The sequence below is a fragment of the Morone saxatilis genome, unplaced genomic scaffold (assembly GCF_004916995.1).
Source record: "Morone saxatilis isolate NCDOM2014 unplaced genomic scaffold, NCSU_SB_2.0 Contig15, whole genome shotgun sequence".
Lineage (NCBI taxonomy): Eukaryota > Metazoa > Chordata > Actinopteri > Moronidae > Morone > Morone saxatilis.
In genome coordinates this window covers 4608287-4624895 of record NW_023339707.1, presented here as the reverse complement: position 1 = coordinate 4624895, position 16609 = coordinate 4608287, and the positions used below count along the sequence as shown (strand labels likewise).

General features: G+C 41.1%; 1 protein-coding gene across 2 annotated transcripts in view; it reads left to right on the top strand.

The window, feature by feature from the left end:
- The window catches only part of LOC118324207 (plexin-A1-like), a 255757-nt gene that overhangs the window by 33168 nt on the left and 205980 nt on the right, over positions 1-16609 (top strand). For both annotated transcript variants that reach the window (XM_035656416.1, XM_035656415.1), the window contains exon 2: positions 1719-3106. In XM_035656416.1, coding sequence (XP_035512309.1) covers positions 1946-3106 — 1161 coding nt within the window. In that variant the 5' untranslated portion in view covers positions 1719-1945. The remainder of the gene's footprint in view (positions 1-1718; positions 3107-16609) is intronic.

The window sequence follows — 16609 nt, the reverse complement described above, 5'->3', positions numbered from 1 at the left end:
GAGAGAGACAGAGAGAAAGAGAGGAATGTAATGAAAGGGAGGAATGAGAAACAGCGGCAGAAATAAGAGAAGAGAATAGTTTGCTGACCAAACTCCATTATGAAACAAGCCTTTGCCTTGTGCTCTGTATTTAGCCAACCATAAACCAATGAACTAATGAAAAGAAGGTTGGACAGTATGCGGGTATGTGGGTGGTTTAAAACTGTTGCAAATAATATTATCCTTTTGAATCCCTATTTTGTTTCTGTGCCAATGATAAATGATTGTTTGATTGTTTGATCCTGAATGGTGGCATCAGTAAATATAATTTATTTACCTCATGGTTGATCCCATGGATGTTTTGATAGAACTGGATACCCTTGTTCCAGGATGGTGCCTGATTGGTTGCTTCTGAGTTCGTCAGCCAGTAGAGGTGGATCAATTTTGTCAAAGCAAAATGGCTTTTAAAACCAATCCACAAACAAAACAATTTGCAGCGTTTGCATGGTGATCTCTCGTCACAAGCATTGTGTAGCCAAGACCACTGTCTTCAGCCAAATGGATTGGCTGTCAGTTAGCAAACACCACAAGTATTTCCTTAAACACTCTAAAACCACCACCTCTTTGTCATGGGAATCCGACCGAATCCGACCCCAGCGGGAAAGCTTTTGAGAATAACTGATATAGAAGTAGTTTCCAGTCTTCTCTCTGATGGTCTTATTTACACAGATCATATAGAGGCATCAGTATTTCATTGAGACTGTTTGATAACCAGTTGAAAAGTGTGTTTTTTCATCACATGATAGTAATAATAATAGCAACAATGGTGTTGATAATTGAGCATGTGCAGCAGCCAAGTTGCTTTTGCACTACTACTACAACTTTCAAGACTTTACCTGTCCGCCCGTGCATTCAGCCTCTATATACTTGCAAAATTGGATATAGAAAATGGGTGGATGGTCCGTCTCCCTTTTCTTTTCTTTTTTTTTTTGCTTTCACTTATAGCAATCTTTCCCACCATCTCCACCACCTTTCTATTGAACTGGTATGAAGCCAAATAGCTTTCACTTCTCTCTCCCTCTTACTGTCTCTCCTCTTTTATCATGTGGGACCAGTTCTCTCCCTTTTCTCTTTTAGAAACAGGGTCCTTGTATTTCTCTGCTCTGTTGCGTTGTAGTAAATATACTATAGGATTCTCCCTACAGCCCTTAATGTAATTTATGGATGTTTACCTGGTATCACGATGTTGCACATCAGTGGCTCAACCTGTTTGTGATTTTGTGTGTGTGTGCTGGTCTCCCTTTTTTAATGTGTGTTGCATGCACATACACGTTGTCTATCTTGCATGCACTCGTTGTGTTTTTGTGCACTTTTGTGTGTATTCGACTAGTGTATGTATTTTTGTGTGCATATGCTGGATCCTTTAATACCTCCAGACAATCGATACGCAGAGGAGCGATGTTTGGCCCTGTCTTCTTTTAAAAGATGCACTCCACAGAGTGGTGCGAGCCAAGAGTCGAGAAGTCAATAAAACAAAGCCGATAGTGCCCTCATTTGTTTTTTTGGACTTCAGCATCGAGGCCTCTGAGTCTGGGTCTGTGGGCGAATATTTAGTGTCTTGTCATTTCGAAACAAACAAATAAATCCCTTTTGTCAGATCTCTGGAAGTGCCAAACACAAGTCTATGAATATATTGACATCTGTGTTTGCTAAGATTTTGCTTTGTTTCTTTTTCTCAGGGCTGGTGGTGGACGAGGCTGAGGATCAGGGGATGAGGTTATAAAAACAACAGTGGAGAAAGGAGGAAAAACGAAAGAGGAAGTCGATTGCTCAGAAACTTTTCTTTTGTATCATCATACCCTGCAGTCCTATACGGCGCTGACTGACCCTGTATTGGATTGAGGATTACACACTCAAAAATACACACATAAACCCACTCGCTCACACCTCCCCTTCCCTAACCGCCATGTCCTCCCACCTCAACCCACCTCTTCTCATCCTCCCCATCCTTTTCCTTCTCCTTTCCCTGTCCATACCCTCCTCCTCCACCCCCTTACTCTCTTTCTCCCCACCGGAAGGAGGTCTCACACATTTAGTGGTCCACAACAAAACGGGCGAGGTCTACCTGGGTGCGGTCAACTGGATCTACAAGCTGTCTAGCAACCTGACAAAGCTACGAAGCCATGTTACTGGCCCAGTCACAGACAACCCTCGCTGTTACCCTCCGCCCGGTGTCCAGTCCTGCCCCCACGAGCTGGTGCAGACCTCTAATGTCAATAAACTGCTGCTACTCGATGCTGCCCACAACCGCTTAATTGCCTGTGGGAGTACTTCCCAGGGAATATGCCAGTTCCTGCGTCTGGATGATTTGTTCAAGCTTGGCGAGCCCCACCACCGTAAAGAGCATTATCTATCCAGTGTTGCTGAGGCAGGCACCATGTCAGGTGTCGTGATCTCCCCGGATCTTTTTGGTGGAGGTGGGAAACTTTTTGTCGGCACGCCCATTGATGGGAAATCTGAATACTTTCCAACACTGTCGAGCCGCAAGTTAATGTCCAACGAGGAGAACGCTGACATGTTCAGCTTCGTCTACCAGGATGAGTTTGTCTCCTCACAGCTGAAGATTCCCTCAGACACGCTCTCCAAGTTTCCGGCATTTGACATCTACTACATCTACGGATTCAACAGCGAGCAGTTTGTGTATTATCTTACCTTACAGCTTGACACCCAGCTCACCTCACCAGACGCAAGCAGCGAACAATTCTTCACCTCTAAAATCGTCCGCCTATGTGTTGACGATCCTAAGTTCTACTCCTATGTTGAGTTCCCCATTGGCTGCACCAAGGACGGAGTGGAGTACCGCTTGGTTCAGGATGCATATTTGGCCCGGCCAGGAGCCCGTCTGGCACGTTCGCTTGGTATTCAAGAGCACGAGGAGGTTCTGTTTACTGTATTCGCCCAGGGTCAGAAGAACAGAGCCAAGCCACCCAAGGAGTCGGCTTTGTGTCTGTTCACAATGAGACGGATAAAGGAGAAGATTAAAGAGAGGATTCAGTCGTGCTACAGAGGAGAGGGGAAACTCTCCCTGCCCTGGCTGCTCAACAAGGAGCTGGCCTGCATCAACTCGGTGAGTGTTTGAGACAATAGCTGTTTTTATGAGGCAATAAAAGTGTTTCCTTGATCATCAGTAGTCATGAAAATTATGTTTTCCCTGATTGTTGTAGAAACTTTTGGTTTGTGGCTGTGTGTTTGGTTATAACTGAAAACACACAACAGAATAGGTTAGTTCACATAACTTTGCAGTAAGTTTCAAGTGCAGTTTGTACTTCCCAGAATAAGGTTGGATTGGACAGCTTGTCTTTACCTTGAACTTTGCCAGAAGAATTTTAATGGTCATCGGTTTAGGGTGTGTTAAAATGAAGCATGTCTGGAAAGGTTATGTCCAGCTCTGAAGCATTTACTCCATTAAAGTAAGTTTGTTTGTCTATGTAGGTAAGACATTTGCTGTGGAAATGAAAATGAAAATCAGTTATTTTAGAACTGCTGGGCAAAATCTTAGTAGTGAGAACAGAATCAAAGCCAAACCATCCAGGATGGCAATGGCAATGTTTGCGGTGAATTCCAACATTAGTCTAATGTTTAGCTGAAATTTCCGTAAGTGAGTGCATTTTGCCCCCATATTCTTACTGCCAAAGCCAAAATCTCCACCCTGGCAGGATGGCAAGTCACCAAAACGTCAAGCTGCTTGTTCATCTTTTTGAGTTCCCTGGTTAACCTGTGAATGGAAAGTGTGAATCTCAGCAAATTCCTAACTGTACCAAAGTAATATTTTCCATTCTGGTTTGGGCCAAAGCAACCAACGTGTAGGTGTGATTTCACATTTAGTGACACATGGAATAAATGGTGTGGCTTTTCCAATCCAGCATTATAGCACTATGGGAGAACATGTGGGCAGAAAATTCAGTATATTTACCACAATGTCCTTAGAAGCGAGGCTATATTTATGCTTAGACTATGAGTGAAAAGATGCATGGCTGCATTGTATATCATTATATGGTTCATTTCCCTTTAAAACAGTAGGCTATGTTTCTCAACTTTCAAGTTTTTATCATATCATTGGAAGCAAGGGTTGATCCTTAAAAATAGTGTCTGATGTAAACTCAGGTTAACTTACCAGGTGTAGAACTAAATGGGTATCTCTTACCACTGATATAGGCAAAAACAAAATGAATGGAAATCTTTTTTTTCTTTTTTTATCATAAAGAAATATAATATTTTTAAAATGACTACTCGTTCAGTCTGAGGACAGGACAGCTGTCCCTGAGCACCTATCTGTTTTTTTTTAGGAATAATTCAGTCTGTCCACAGGTTGTGGGTGGCTTGTCTTTCGTTTTCCTCATAGATGAGCTGGCCTAAGGGTTCCTGAGAGACATTTGTGTGTGTGTGTGTGTGTGTGAGTGTGTTTGTCACCCACATGTCTCACACACATACACGCGGCCCTGTATTCTCATGAATAATTCACCTGGTCTCACCTTCTGTTATTCAGTCGGTGCTCCATAACAACCTGCCATAAATCTCTGGACTACTCTCCACCTCTCTGTCTCTATCTCCTCTTTCTCTCTCTGCTATCCCATCTTCTTTTTCTCTCCCATGTCTTTCACTCGATCCCCATCATTTGCATAAAGATTTATTTCATTTTGCTAACCCCATTCTCCCCCCGCTCCTTCTTTTATCTTCCTTTTACTCGCTTTGCTTCTCTTCATTGCCCTCCCCCAACTCCTGTCCCTGACCTCTTTGCTTTGTCTTTAATTTTTAACCTTTAACCTCCCTCGTTTTTACACTCTTGCTCTCTTTGCTCCCCTTCAGCTTCTTCCCTCTTGTCCCCCTCTGTCTCAAGTCTTTGCTCTTTCACCATCTCTCTTTGCCCTCACCTTGACTTTCCACTGAGTGATGAGGTATAGAGTGACTTAGTGTGTAAAGCCAGCGCCTGGATGTGATCTGAAAATACAATGTGGAGTGTACAGATGATGCAGTGAAAGAGGGGAGCAGAGTTATAGGAAATAAAAGAAACTGGGAGTGGTGGGTTTTATGGGAGGAGGGAGGAAGGATTGGAAGGAAGGGAGTATGTGGATAGAGGGCAGTGGACAAGGAAAGAAGGGAAGGAAGTTGTTAGGAAGAGTGTGAAGGCAGACAGATGGAACATTTTTGGGATTAGGCAGGAAGAGGGGATGAAAGAATAGAGGAAAGAAACCATAAAATTTGAAAGAAGAAAGGCAGGGGAGGACAGAAAGGTGGAATCAAATGGGGCAACTATTGGAAGGATTAACATGGAATCAGTCCCAGCTGTACTTTTTGTGCAGTGCAAATTAGGAAACGGCATTGCCATTGTGACATGGTACTGCTGCCTCACAGAGGCTGTAGACTCTTAGTTCATAGATAGAGATTAAAGATAAAGATTGTTGTCAGTAGACTAAAGCAATAAAAAAAACTACTGACAGGCAGAGTTCCAATAATTTCCAATGGTTTTACCATTTACAGTGCATGCAATGTGTTAGCCACAACTAGTCAACTTTTAACAATGCTTTGGGGAGCAAGTATGAGCTAGTAGGTTCATTTCTGTGCTTTGTCTGGCCATATGGCAGCTGTAGAGATCAAACCTGTAGCTGTTGCATTAATGAGTGATCACTTTAATTACTTGTCTACATTGCTGCCATTTATGGTGGTATTGCCTCCCATATGTTTGAGCAACCTTTAGTCCAGACCCTCCCACTCATATTGCACTGCAAAAGAAATATGTTAGTGGAAAAAGTAACCATGTTTTAATGGAGCTCAGCTGGACAGTATGCATTTTCAAAAAACTGAAATACATTCTGCCAGTTCCTGTCATATTTGCCAAGTGCCACGGCTCAAGCAAGACTATAACAACTTGCATCTCTGTCACAAGCCCACTGGTGCTGTGCAGGCACCGTGTGGCCTTGTAAAAAAAACGTGCTGTATATGCATGCAATTATGCTAATGAGCATACAGTTACATGATTGTCCTTTATGGCCATCTGTCGTTCTGCCTGCGATCGATCAAGGTCGTGTCAGCAGAGCTCTCTCTGGGATGCCGCTGTGATGAATTTATCATCTCCTCATACAGGCATGTTCAGTGTTTCCTGACGATAGTGGTGACAGCTCGTTGCCTCTGCGCTAGTGTCATGTGGAAACTTTCATACTGGCTCATTTCAAGAGACAAGGTCGGGTCAGTCAGTCACCACTCAGATACTCCTCTCTACCTGGAAGCTATCAAAGTTCATCACGATGTATAGCACTTGAGAAAATCATTTTCTAAAAGCTGCTATTTATAGATATCGATATAAAATGTTTTGCATTGTAAAGAGAGGTTGACCTATTCACCTTTATTACAAATTATTATAAAACTCTCACATTCATATGGCAGGATTATCATTGACCACTTGTGTCAAGATTATAACTACTAAAAGGACTTTATGTATTTCACACCCTGACTAAAATTAACTTGAAATCAGTCCAAGTCCAATTTTCCTGTTGCCGCTCAGGTAGTATAATTCATACATAGGAGAGGAAGACATTTGTATGATGTTTCAGTCCTTGACAGTCTCTACAATGTCATCCATGATTGGAGTTGAGATTAAGCACTACATGTCCAGTAAGAGGGACATTTTATCCTGCCTTTGTGCTACAATGTCCTGTTACATTTGAGAGGTCTGTTGCTTGGTTTGCATGCTTGCCTTGTGGACAGCAAAGTGAACATATTAGATGAAGGGAAATGGATAGAAAAACTGTGATTGATGTAAAGCACCGAGGAGAAACAGAATGATGCAAGAAAAATTGACAGAAATATGGGCATACAGCTGGACAATGGTCCTACTGTAAGCAAGAAAAAGTTCTTTCATTCATGATGTGTAAGGCCTACTTAAAATTAAACAGCATGAAAGTGACTATTAAGCCTATTGATGCAGCCTGCTTATCATTGCACCTCTTCTTCTCACTCACAACCTATTGAAATACACAGGCTGTTGGGATCAGCATGATAGAAATGATACAAATACAAATTCACGCCTCATAACCATCTAATTTAGACATTTTCTTCAGTTGCAAAAGTAATCTGGGTGATCATTGTCTTAACATCCAATGGTACAGTACAAACAGGAGCCTCTGGAAGAATCGCAGCATGACTTTTCATGATTTGGCAAAATGTAACAAAATGTAGGCCAGAAAATGGGGCACAGGTGTCACCCACAGCCTGTAAATAAAGAGAGTGAAAGCCCAAGAATCCAAGAATTGCCTGCGGTAAATCCAGGTAAATTAATCTGATTTTACAGCCAATTTCAAAATGAAATCAGATTTCCCTCTCTATTTCCAAAATGCATATTTGCACACTTTTCCTCTAAGTAATTCAAAATTGCAAACTTCTTTTATCATTATTCTTCATACTCATCATAATAATTTTCACAAGTGTCTGCCATCAGCAGGACAGTTTGCAAACCTTTTGTTGGACAGATTTATATACAGTAGATGATACTTTGCTATTAACGTGGCCTTAAGCCCATCTAAAGCTCACTGTTTTCTTAGATGTCGATGTACAGAGGGGAATAATGCACTCCAGCAAAGACAACAAGAAAATTGTGTTCTGTTTAATGCACCTTTACAGTGTGCTACAATAACGTTTATTTCATTTCACACTGCAAGATGGATCTGAGAAAATCTTGGTTGCAATCTGTGTCAGAATATCATCTTGAGGTATGTCAGAGCAATAGATGTGTGTAAATGTAAATAGGAAAAGAAAAAGAGCACGAGGGCAGAGGCACAGTACTGGGTGGGAACTGTTGGGTCACTGTAAATAATATGGTCTAGACTGAGTCTCTTGAGGCGCTATATAAATAGAACAAAATTGAATTGAATTCCTGACAGTCCTGTGCATCAACAAAACTCCCACATACTTTTTTTTGTTTCGCTCCATTGTTTTGGTCGTTTTTTCCCTAAACTTTTCTAACGAAATGTCATGACAGCCAGTGTATAGTGCTTCATTTCATGTTGTATTCTGATTAGTTGGTTTGTAATTGTTGGTTAAAGCCACAGTCACATTGTGAGAATTTGTTCCTAAATTTGGGATTCTGTCAGAATTTGTGGTCACCAAATCAGCCGTCGGGGGACATGTTTCACAGTGCAATCTAGGACCACTATTTTAGATTAATGTACAATGTTTTTATCACATTTCTCTCACAATTGTTACATTTATGCTTGGATAGCCCAAAATGTAAACAGGACCTAACTATACTTGAAGTCAAGAAGTTTAATAAATTAGACCTAGATACTGGATTGTATTTATGCCTGGGTTCGATACATTTTTCTAGATGACACAGATGACTTTTTGTGTCCTGTTTAAGCATGTTAGCATTCACTTGCCAGTGTCTTGAAGTCACAGGTCACACACACCTCTGCGAGTGTTGCTCTAAAAGTGTTTGACACATGATGCATAAAGAGCAATAATAATAATAATAATAATAATAATAAAGAACAACATTNTTTTTGTAAATTTGCTGCATTCATACCTTCTGTAAATCTGTGTCAGTCTCACTTCAGAGCCTCATTCATGTGATTTTTCTTCTTTCCTCTTTTCTGAAACTCCTCAGTAGACCTTACAATACGATTATTTTGAATACAACACTGGGCTTGTGTGTCTGTAAGTCATTTTGAGTTTGTGTGAGCCCTACAGATCCCAAACCATGATGGGTGTGGTTCAGACCACAGGTCTCTCCCTGTGCATCTTTATGTCCACTCATTATCAGGAAGAGGCCAGTTTTGGTCTTCTGGGAGTTAAACTGAGTGGTGGGTGACCTTCGCTGGCTGTGGGCTGCCGTCCAGCTCTACAGCTCTGTAAGCAGGCCGACCCGGCAACGCTACAGCCTCTGCATGACTAATGAGACTGATTCAGACAGAGGGAGCAAGATACTATCCTCTGTATACTCCTCTGAGTTCTCATTTGTTTGTGTGTGTGTGTGTGGTGGTGCGGGGCCCAACTCTTATCCTGGGCTCCAAAGAAGGGGAACAAAAACACACAGTGAAACACAAACAGAGGGAAAATGGCTGATAATAAAGGAAGTTGTGTTGTGCGCGTGTGTGTGCGTACAAGGGTCCGCATTGGTCTCCACGAACACAAGGTGGGATGTCACAGGGAAAATGCCTGCAATAACAGAAAGCAAGAAGGACTCTCCATTGTTATTGGCCCTCTCTCTCTTTTCTCTCTCTCTCTCTCGTCTCTCTCTCTCTCTGTCTGTGACTCTACCTCTCTCTGCCCTTCTCTTTCCATCTTTTCTCGCTCACTCTGTCTCTATTTTTCTCTGAGCATAATAGCGTTTATTAATATTTATCAGTGTTGATCACTGCTGGCCAGGATTATAGTCTATTTCTGTGGCATTTTGTATTCAGTCTTCCAGGCGGCTGGTGACTGTTTTGTGTGTGTCTGATGTGTGTCTGGTCTGGTCTGTCTGTGTGGTGTGGTGGGTGGTGGGTGTGTGTGTGTGTGTGCTTTTGTATCCTTTCACTGCTTCATTCTCTCTCTATCTCTCTATTGTATCTTCAGTCTCATTACCGTTAGCTTGTGCCTCAGTGGATGGATCACCCACATTGCATCAGGCTTTGGGCCTGCTGGGAGGGGAATATCAAGGCTCTAATGACTGTGCTTACATCATGCACACTAATATTTCCTTAATATTTGTACCAGCAAATGTTTTTCATGACGTCACTGGTTTACACTGACCTACATAACCTCTTTTAATAGCTGGGAGTAACTTGGATGAGAGCTATGGAGTGGGATGGTCCCATAATATCTGTAAAACACACTGGTTTGTAGAATGACTTAGACTTTAGAGTGGCAAAGAGGGGGAAGCTATTTCTGGCATCTAGAATACCGGAAATAAATGTCCCATTCATTTTCAGCAAAGATAATGTTCTGTGACATGCAGTTGGAGCACTTCCTGTTGGCTTGAAAGAGCATAAAACTGTCCAGATTGAACTATGTTCGTAAATTGCTAAAAAAAGAATTGAAGGTTAAAGCCTATATATACATAGAAATCTAACCCTTACTCATGTAGCACTTTGAAGTAAAGTCAAATCACTAAGCTCAAAACTCTGTTGCACCGTTACCAGCTAGCTGAAGATATAGACTACACTTTGTAGAAACCTGATGATACAATACAATTCAAGAGTTAAAATCGGGATTTGTCAGCATCTTTGCTAATTTTGAATACATTTAGCAAATATAGTGCAGTGTTTGTTCTCCATTGCAGTGATTCATCTGGTTCGTGCCTAAGGCTGAGGCTTAAGGTTGCAGGTTTAGTAACTTGCTATGACAAGAAATTAAGTGAAAATAATTAAACTGATAGCTGTTACATAAGTCTGTATTTTTGTACAGCTGTAAATGTAACACTGACATATTATCACCTTTATAAAGTAATTCTAGCAAACTTGTCAAACAAATATCCAAAATCTTGTAACTACTTCACATTGCTGTTTAAACTACTGGTGAAATAGAGCCTACCTAAAATAATACCTGCACTGGAATATGAATCAGATATTGCCAGGTTGCCAGACATTGACATTCTTGACATGTCTGAAAACAGATGGTGTTATCTTGGGCCACAGAATATCCCTCTTGTTTTAAAGAACTCAAGTTTTTATGACTCAGTGTGAGACTCAGTAACTTGTAAAGAGGATTTTTTTTTGACGGTGCGGTGATAAATACAAGCAGCGCTGAGGTGAATTGCTGTCAAATGCTGTCTAGAACACCACCCATTGGGGGAAAACACTTTTTGATGAGGTGCAGTTTTCGCTCCCGTCTCTTGAGACATTTTGATGCATGACACTGCAAAATATTACATACCTCAAGCATTTTAATGACTGCTGCTGTAACAGTTCCCCATATGTTTTTGTCTTATGATATTTTCCGCCTCAGGCTGAACCACGTGGTGCCCACCACGCTGTGAAATCTTCCTAATTTATAGTGAATTCTCAACAGGGGAATTTCTCAGATCCAACTGCTGTATGAATGGTGCCTGTGAACTAAATTTACTGCACAGTGGTGACCATTGTTAACTCTAACACATGACAAAATGGATTAATGGCTGCTATAGGCTCATAAGAGTGTCAGCTTGTTATGGATTTGGAGTATTTTGGAGCATGCGGCTGCTTAGCCTTAAAGCTGTATGAGTTGGACCTGAAGTGACCTTTTTTTCTCAGAGGCTTGAGTTGACACCGAGCAGAAATATCAACAGTGATACTGCAGTTTAAGAATGTCACATTTTGAAATGAGCAGCTCTTATCTGTCAAGGAGTTAGATGTGGTTAAGTGGGCCAACCCTAAACTTTGCTCGTCTCAAATATCACAATCTGCTCAGAGGGAACAGAATGCACAGAAATTTGAATTCATATCTTCTATAGCTGGTTAACTGGCTCAAAACACCAATGAATGAAATTCTTCCCTCTACACAAACCTGTGCCGGTCGGCCAGGACACAAATCTCTGCCGCACACTAGCAAAATGCTGACCTGCAGCATCTAATGAAGAGTGTAATTATTTATTGATGGGCGTTTATGCTGCATTTGTATATGTGTTTGTGTGGGTTTATGATAGACATGAATGTATGCAAGTGTGTTTTTGCAAACGCATGCCTTCATTAATGTGTATTTGTTTATTTAATTATGCATGCATGTGTGTATGTGTGAATGCAGAGGGTGCACATATTTATATAAGTGTGTGTGTGTGTGTGTGTGTGTGTGTGTGTGTGTGTGGTGTGTGTGTCTCTAAAGCAGTCTGTCCCAGCTGTGTTTTGGCTTTCCTGCTAGCAGTTTCCGGCAGGCACTGTGAGAGAAGCTTAAATACCATCTTTGGCTTCATATTTTTGCATGGGTGATTGTGGAGCATGACACGAACACAGGTGTAAGACTAATATTTAAAAGAATGCGAAGTGTATTATATTTAAATGTGATGACCTGAAGTACTGAGCTGTCCGAGCAGAATGGAACATGTTTATATATCTATAATATATATCTTTTTTTTAGCCAGCCAAAAACAGAAGCCTTGCAGTCACTCATAATAAAGTTAAATTGTGCATTTCTGCGTATGTGTCCTGTCATATGCATGAATGTGTATAGTTGGAGCAGTGTTCCTGTATTTTCAGTGTGTCAGTCTGACTCTGTGCCCACCACTCTCACCACACAGCAGTACAGTATAGCATTTTACAGGCTCCCATATTTCGGTGAATCCCTGTAATGGTCTTTAATAATTGGATTATAGCTGTCAGGGAAGGCTTTAGTTCAGATTACGCAGATTATAGTCTGCAGCGCTCAGATGGACAGCGTGGTTTAAAGAGCATCATCTGGTTCGTGTGACATAGAAAGAGCATTTTGGCAAACGTGCAGATGTGATGTTTGCCTACATTCGGTAAATGTAGGCCAAAATTAGATGTGTCGTTGCAGGCTGAGGTGGACCAGACACAGTAGAGTGCAGTAAAGTTATTACCAATCTAACCTGTAGTTATCTGTGTAGAAGTGTAGAAATGTATACAAATAAGAATGTATTATGCATGACACCATCATATGTTGGATGAATCGGCATACTGGTTTTAATTTCCCATATCATATGTTTTTTTATATTGTGGCATACGTTTGCGATAAGCTGAAACAACTGCTTTAACTCATTTCTTACTTGTGCAATATATCTATAACTCTTAACTCTCTAATACTTAATATTTATATACAATTTGTTTATCCAACTAATATAAATATTTTGTTTTGAAAAGTAAGCAATTTTAAAGTTGTTAGCATGTGTTTTTTTATTTTTAAGTTCTGTTTTACTACATTGCACTTTGCACAATAAAAAAAGTTTACATTCTGATTCCTTCATATATTGAAGAACCAAAGCCCTCAATAGATACATGCCATTTAAATGTTAAAATGTTTTTGTATTACAGATAATAGAAGCCACTGTAAACCTATATAAAGGCCCAGTCATGAAAAAAAAAGGATATACCGTGAATTCACAGAATCTTTAAAAATACTGTGATCCAATTTTTTATCATACAGCCCAGTTCTACCTTCAGTTTTTGTTTTTAACCCCAAAAGATGAAAAAAAAACATCCATTAACATCAACTGACATTTAAGTACTGTGGATATATGGAATCCTCTATTAAGATTAAAGTCCAGCAAAAACCCTCACACTTCCACTTTAAATTCCGCTGCAAACACTGCAAATGTAAAGATGAAAATAAACATTTTCAGCCGGCGTGAACCACTGCTGTCAACAAATGTCTGCTGTGCCAGAAAAGCGACACGCCAGACTGAAGCTTTCCACGTGGAATTAGCTCAGTTGATGGCCAAGGCTATCTGGGATAAAGCGAGCTGCTGTCCCTCTGTGGCACATTAACCCATATGGCCAACTGACACCGGAGCGTTGGAGCCAAGCCCTCTCTTCCCACAGAGCTCTGTCTCTGCGGGATTCCTTCTATGTTCTACTGTATGTTTTGTTTTTCTGCACACCTTCATGAAATTGTGACCCAGAAAGGTTTCCCACCGGGATTCAGCCTTGACAAACGCAGAGACTGGCAAATCCGTTCCACCTCCACCAGTGGTGCACTTAAAGCAACAGGCTCGCACTCATTATTCAACCAATTTTCCAAAAAGAGTGTTTCAAGGTGTTTAAAAGCATATTGAGTGTGACAAATATTGGAACCAATGAGGCTTCCTGCATGCACTGATCCCTGATTTTGAATGATGGAGGAAGGAAGAGGGGGTGACTTTAAAGAGGAAGTGAGACAACTAGGAAATAATGTAATTATTTCCAGGCCTGGACAGATAATTTTATCTCTTTTTTTATTATTTGATTGTGTTGATGCAGATGCAGATATTCAGGGGAGTAGAGGATAGGGAAAGAAAGGAAAAGGCAGGAAATTAAGATTTATGGCTACATGCTATTCAATATAATACACAAAAATACAAGCAAAATCATCCACTATAGTGATCTCTAAATATTTTCACACACACACGTTCACACTTCATGGTCGCAGGTCAGTGAAGTTTTGTATGTTTTTCATTTAAAATGTTTTAGCTCCTCGCAGTGGCACATTTGTTTTCAATCACAGAGGGGGAGAAGAGGAAATGGAGAAAGGGAGAGAAACGAAAGAAAAGAATGAGAGAAAAGAAAAGAAAACAAGGTATAAGTATGGGTAGAGAATGATGAAACCAACAGAGCAAGGAAACTGTGTGGAATAACTCTAGCTGCAAAATAAATGTTGATCTCTTGGCATCCCAGTTATTCCTCTGACTCTGACCTATGGGGCTAGAGTCTCTCTCTCACTCTCGCCTGCAGCTTTTCGTTCCACCAGAGCACATCTCCTTGCTGCCAGGCTCTCCCTCCATCTCCAACTTAATACTCCTCATTTCACCCAAGCCAAAACAACAGATGCTGAAATGTCGAAGTGCCTTCCCTCCACTCATGAACTCACAGAAGTAAAAAAACATTTATCAAAAAAGAAAAAAAAATCGGGCCAATTGTGCCTTGTTTTGCAAAAGATCAGTAGCAGGCAGTTCCTTTTCATGTACATGATTAACAAAATAAATAGTGCCAAATGGTCTTAGTGGCCTTTTGCTCACTAAAATAAAATCAATTCCACCAAGATGGTCACACTTCCATCAGTTTAGCAGAATAAATCACGGTGCAAAGGGAATCACTAAGCATGGGTAAGACTGATCTGGACTGGATTTGGGTGCTTTTTGCAGATAATCTGAGGGATTAGGGAACAAAGTCGACTTTTTTTCTATTTCTTTTGTTGTAAATGTTTTGCAATGCTTCCTTGTGGTAAAACAAAATATATATATTGCACGTTGCTGTTTCTTTGCACATTACCGCCACCAACTGTCAATCAGTAGACAAACAGGTGAAATGTGCGTCGCATCACCTGCACGCCTTTGTGCCTATATACGTTTGCAAACCTTGTACATGCCACTTAAGCACAAGATACAAAGAAAATGGTGACCTGCTCATAAAAACATCTCTCCCCATAGCGCTACCAAAAATCTCCACAAGGTTTTAAGTGACAAGAACATATGGAATCGATTCATATGTCATCCATTGTGATTGGTCCCAGTGCTCCATAGCTCTTGTCCATAACCTGCGTCGATGACGTCGTACACTCCATGCTAACAGTCAATATCCAAGCTACTTTATTTTTCCATTTGAGACACCAAAAGAAACAAAACTAGACTTTCATTAACAAAGGCTAATTTTGTGTGTTTTGCATTTTGTGCTAATCCGTTTAAAATACTTAATAAACCAACTGCAGTTATAGAAGGCGGGCGCTGTGTGTGTGTGTGTGTGTGTGTGTGTGTCAGCGTGTTGGCGTGTCAGCGTGAACGTGTGTGGGTGTGAGATGCAGATGCTCGTAGTTCTGTTGCCATTAGAGCAGACTGCGCTGCCAGATGTCTGCACAAAGTCCACTTTGTGTGCGTGTGTGTGGATATTTTGCAGAGGCTGCCTGTACACTTTCCTCTATCCCACTGCACACACACTCTTTCTCACCCGCATGCACACATACGCACATTAAACAACAATGGAATGTGTGCGCATGTATACTTGTGTTTGTGTGTAGGGGTGTGTGTGTGTGTGTTTGTGTTTAAGCAGGTCAGAGCTTCAAGTGTCCCAGTCTGTTAGACAGATGTTAGAGATCCCCGCTGCACCCCTCCCTACTCTGTCACACATACACACAAACACACACTAACTTTGTCTCTCTTTCATATACACTGACAAACAAACATACACACGCACACACACATACACTCACTCATTAACAACCAATTAGAGAGCAGATATTGGCTCACTGGGGGAAACTAAAGGCCAACCAGTGCTGTTCTCCGCTTCTAACGCCAAGTCACAACAAATACCTGGATGCAGGCCAGGAGAGTCTGTCTGTGTGTATGTGTGTGTGTGTGTGTCTGTGTGTCTGTGTGTGTGTGTTGTTGACTTTGTCTTCCCAAGTTTGGCAGTCCAATCTCATCTGCTTTCTTTATTAAAAAAAGAAACACACACACACTAACCCTCACATAATTAAATGCATTTTTCCACTCTGCAAGTCTTGTTGTTCATTGCATCAGCTAGCGTGTCTCAGTAGTACAACTCTCACTTCAACATTATCTTTCTCACATGGGAATGAGGCACGAGCTATGTTCAACACGTGCACACACACATTCACAGAAACACACGCACACACCCGGTCATTCTCCATGGGATTGGAGCAATGTGTTTATGCCAGTGTTGGATGAGGAGATGCTTGAGACATTTGGCTCTCTGGAGAGCATGTTGACAACATCTCCCTCCCTCTCTCGCTCTCTGTTTACCCCAATCATTGCCTATAACTCTCTCATTCTCTCTCCCTCCCTCTTTTTGTGATGTGTGATTTCACTGCTCTCTTACATCTCTGCAAAAAAGTGAAGATTTGACAAGAAAAAAATCTACTGACAATTTAAGTTGATTAGGGAGATGTAGATACTTTAATTCCCAATAAGTTACAGAGAGAGAGTGAGAAAGAGAGTGAGAAAGAGAGCGAGCGAGAGAGA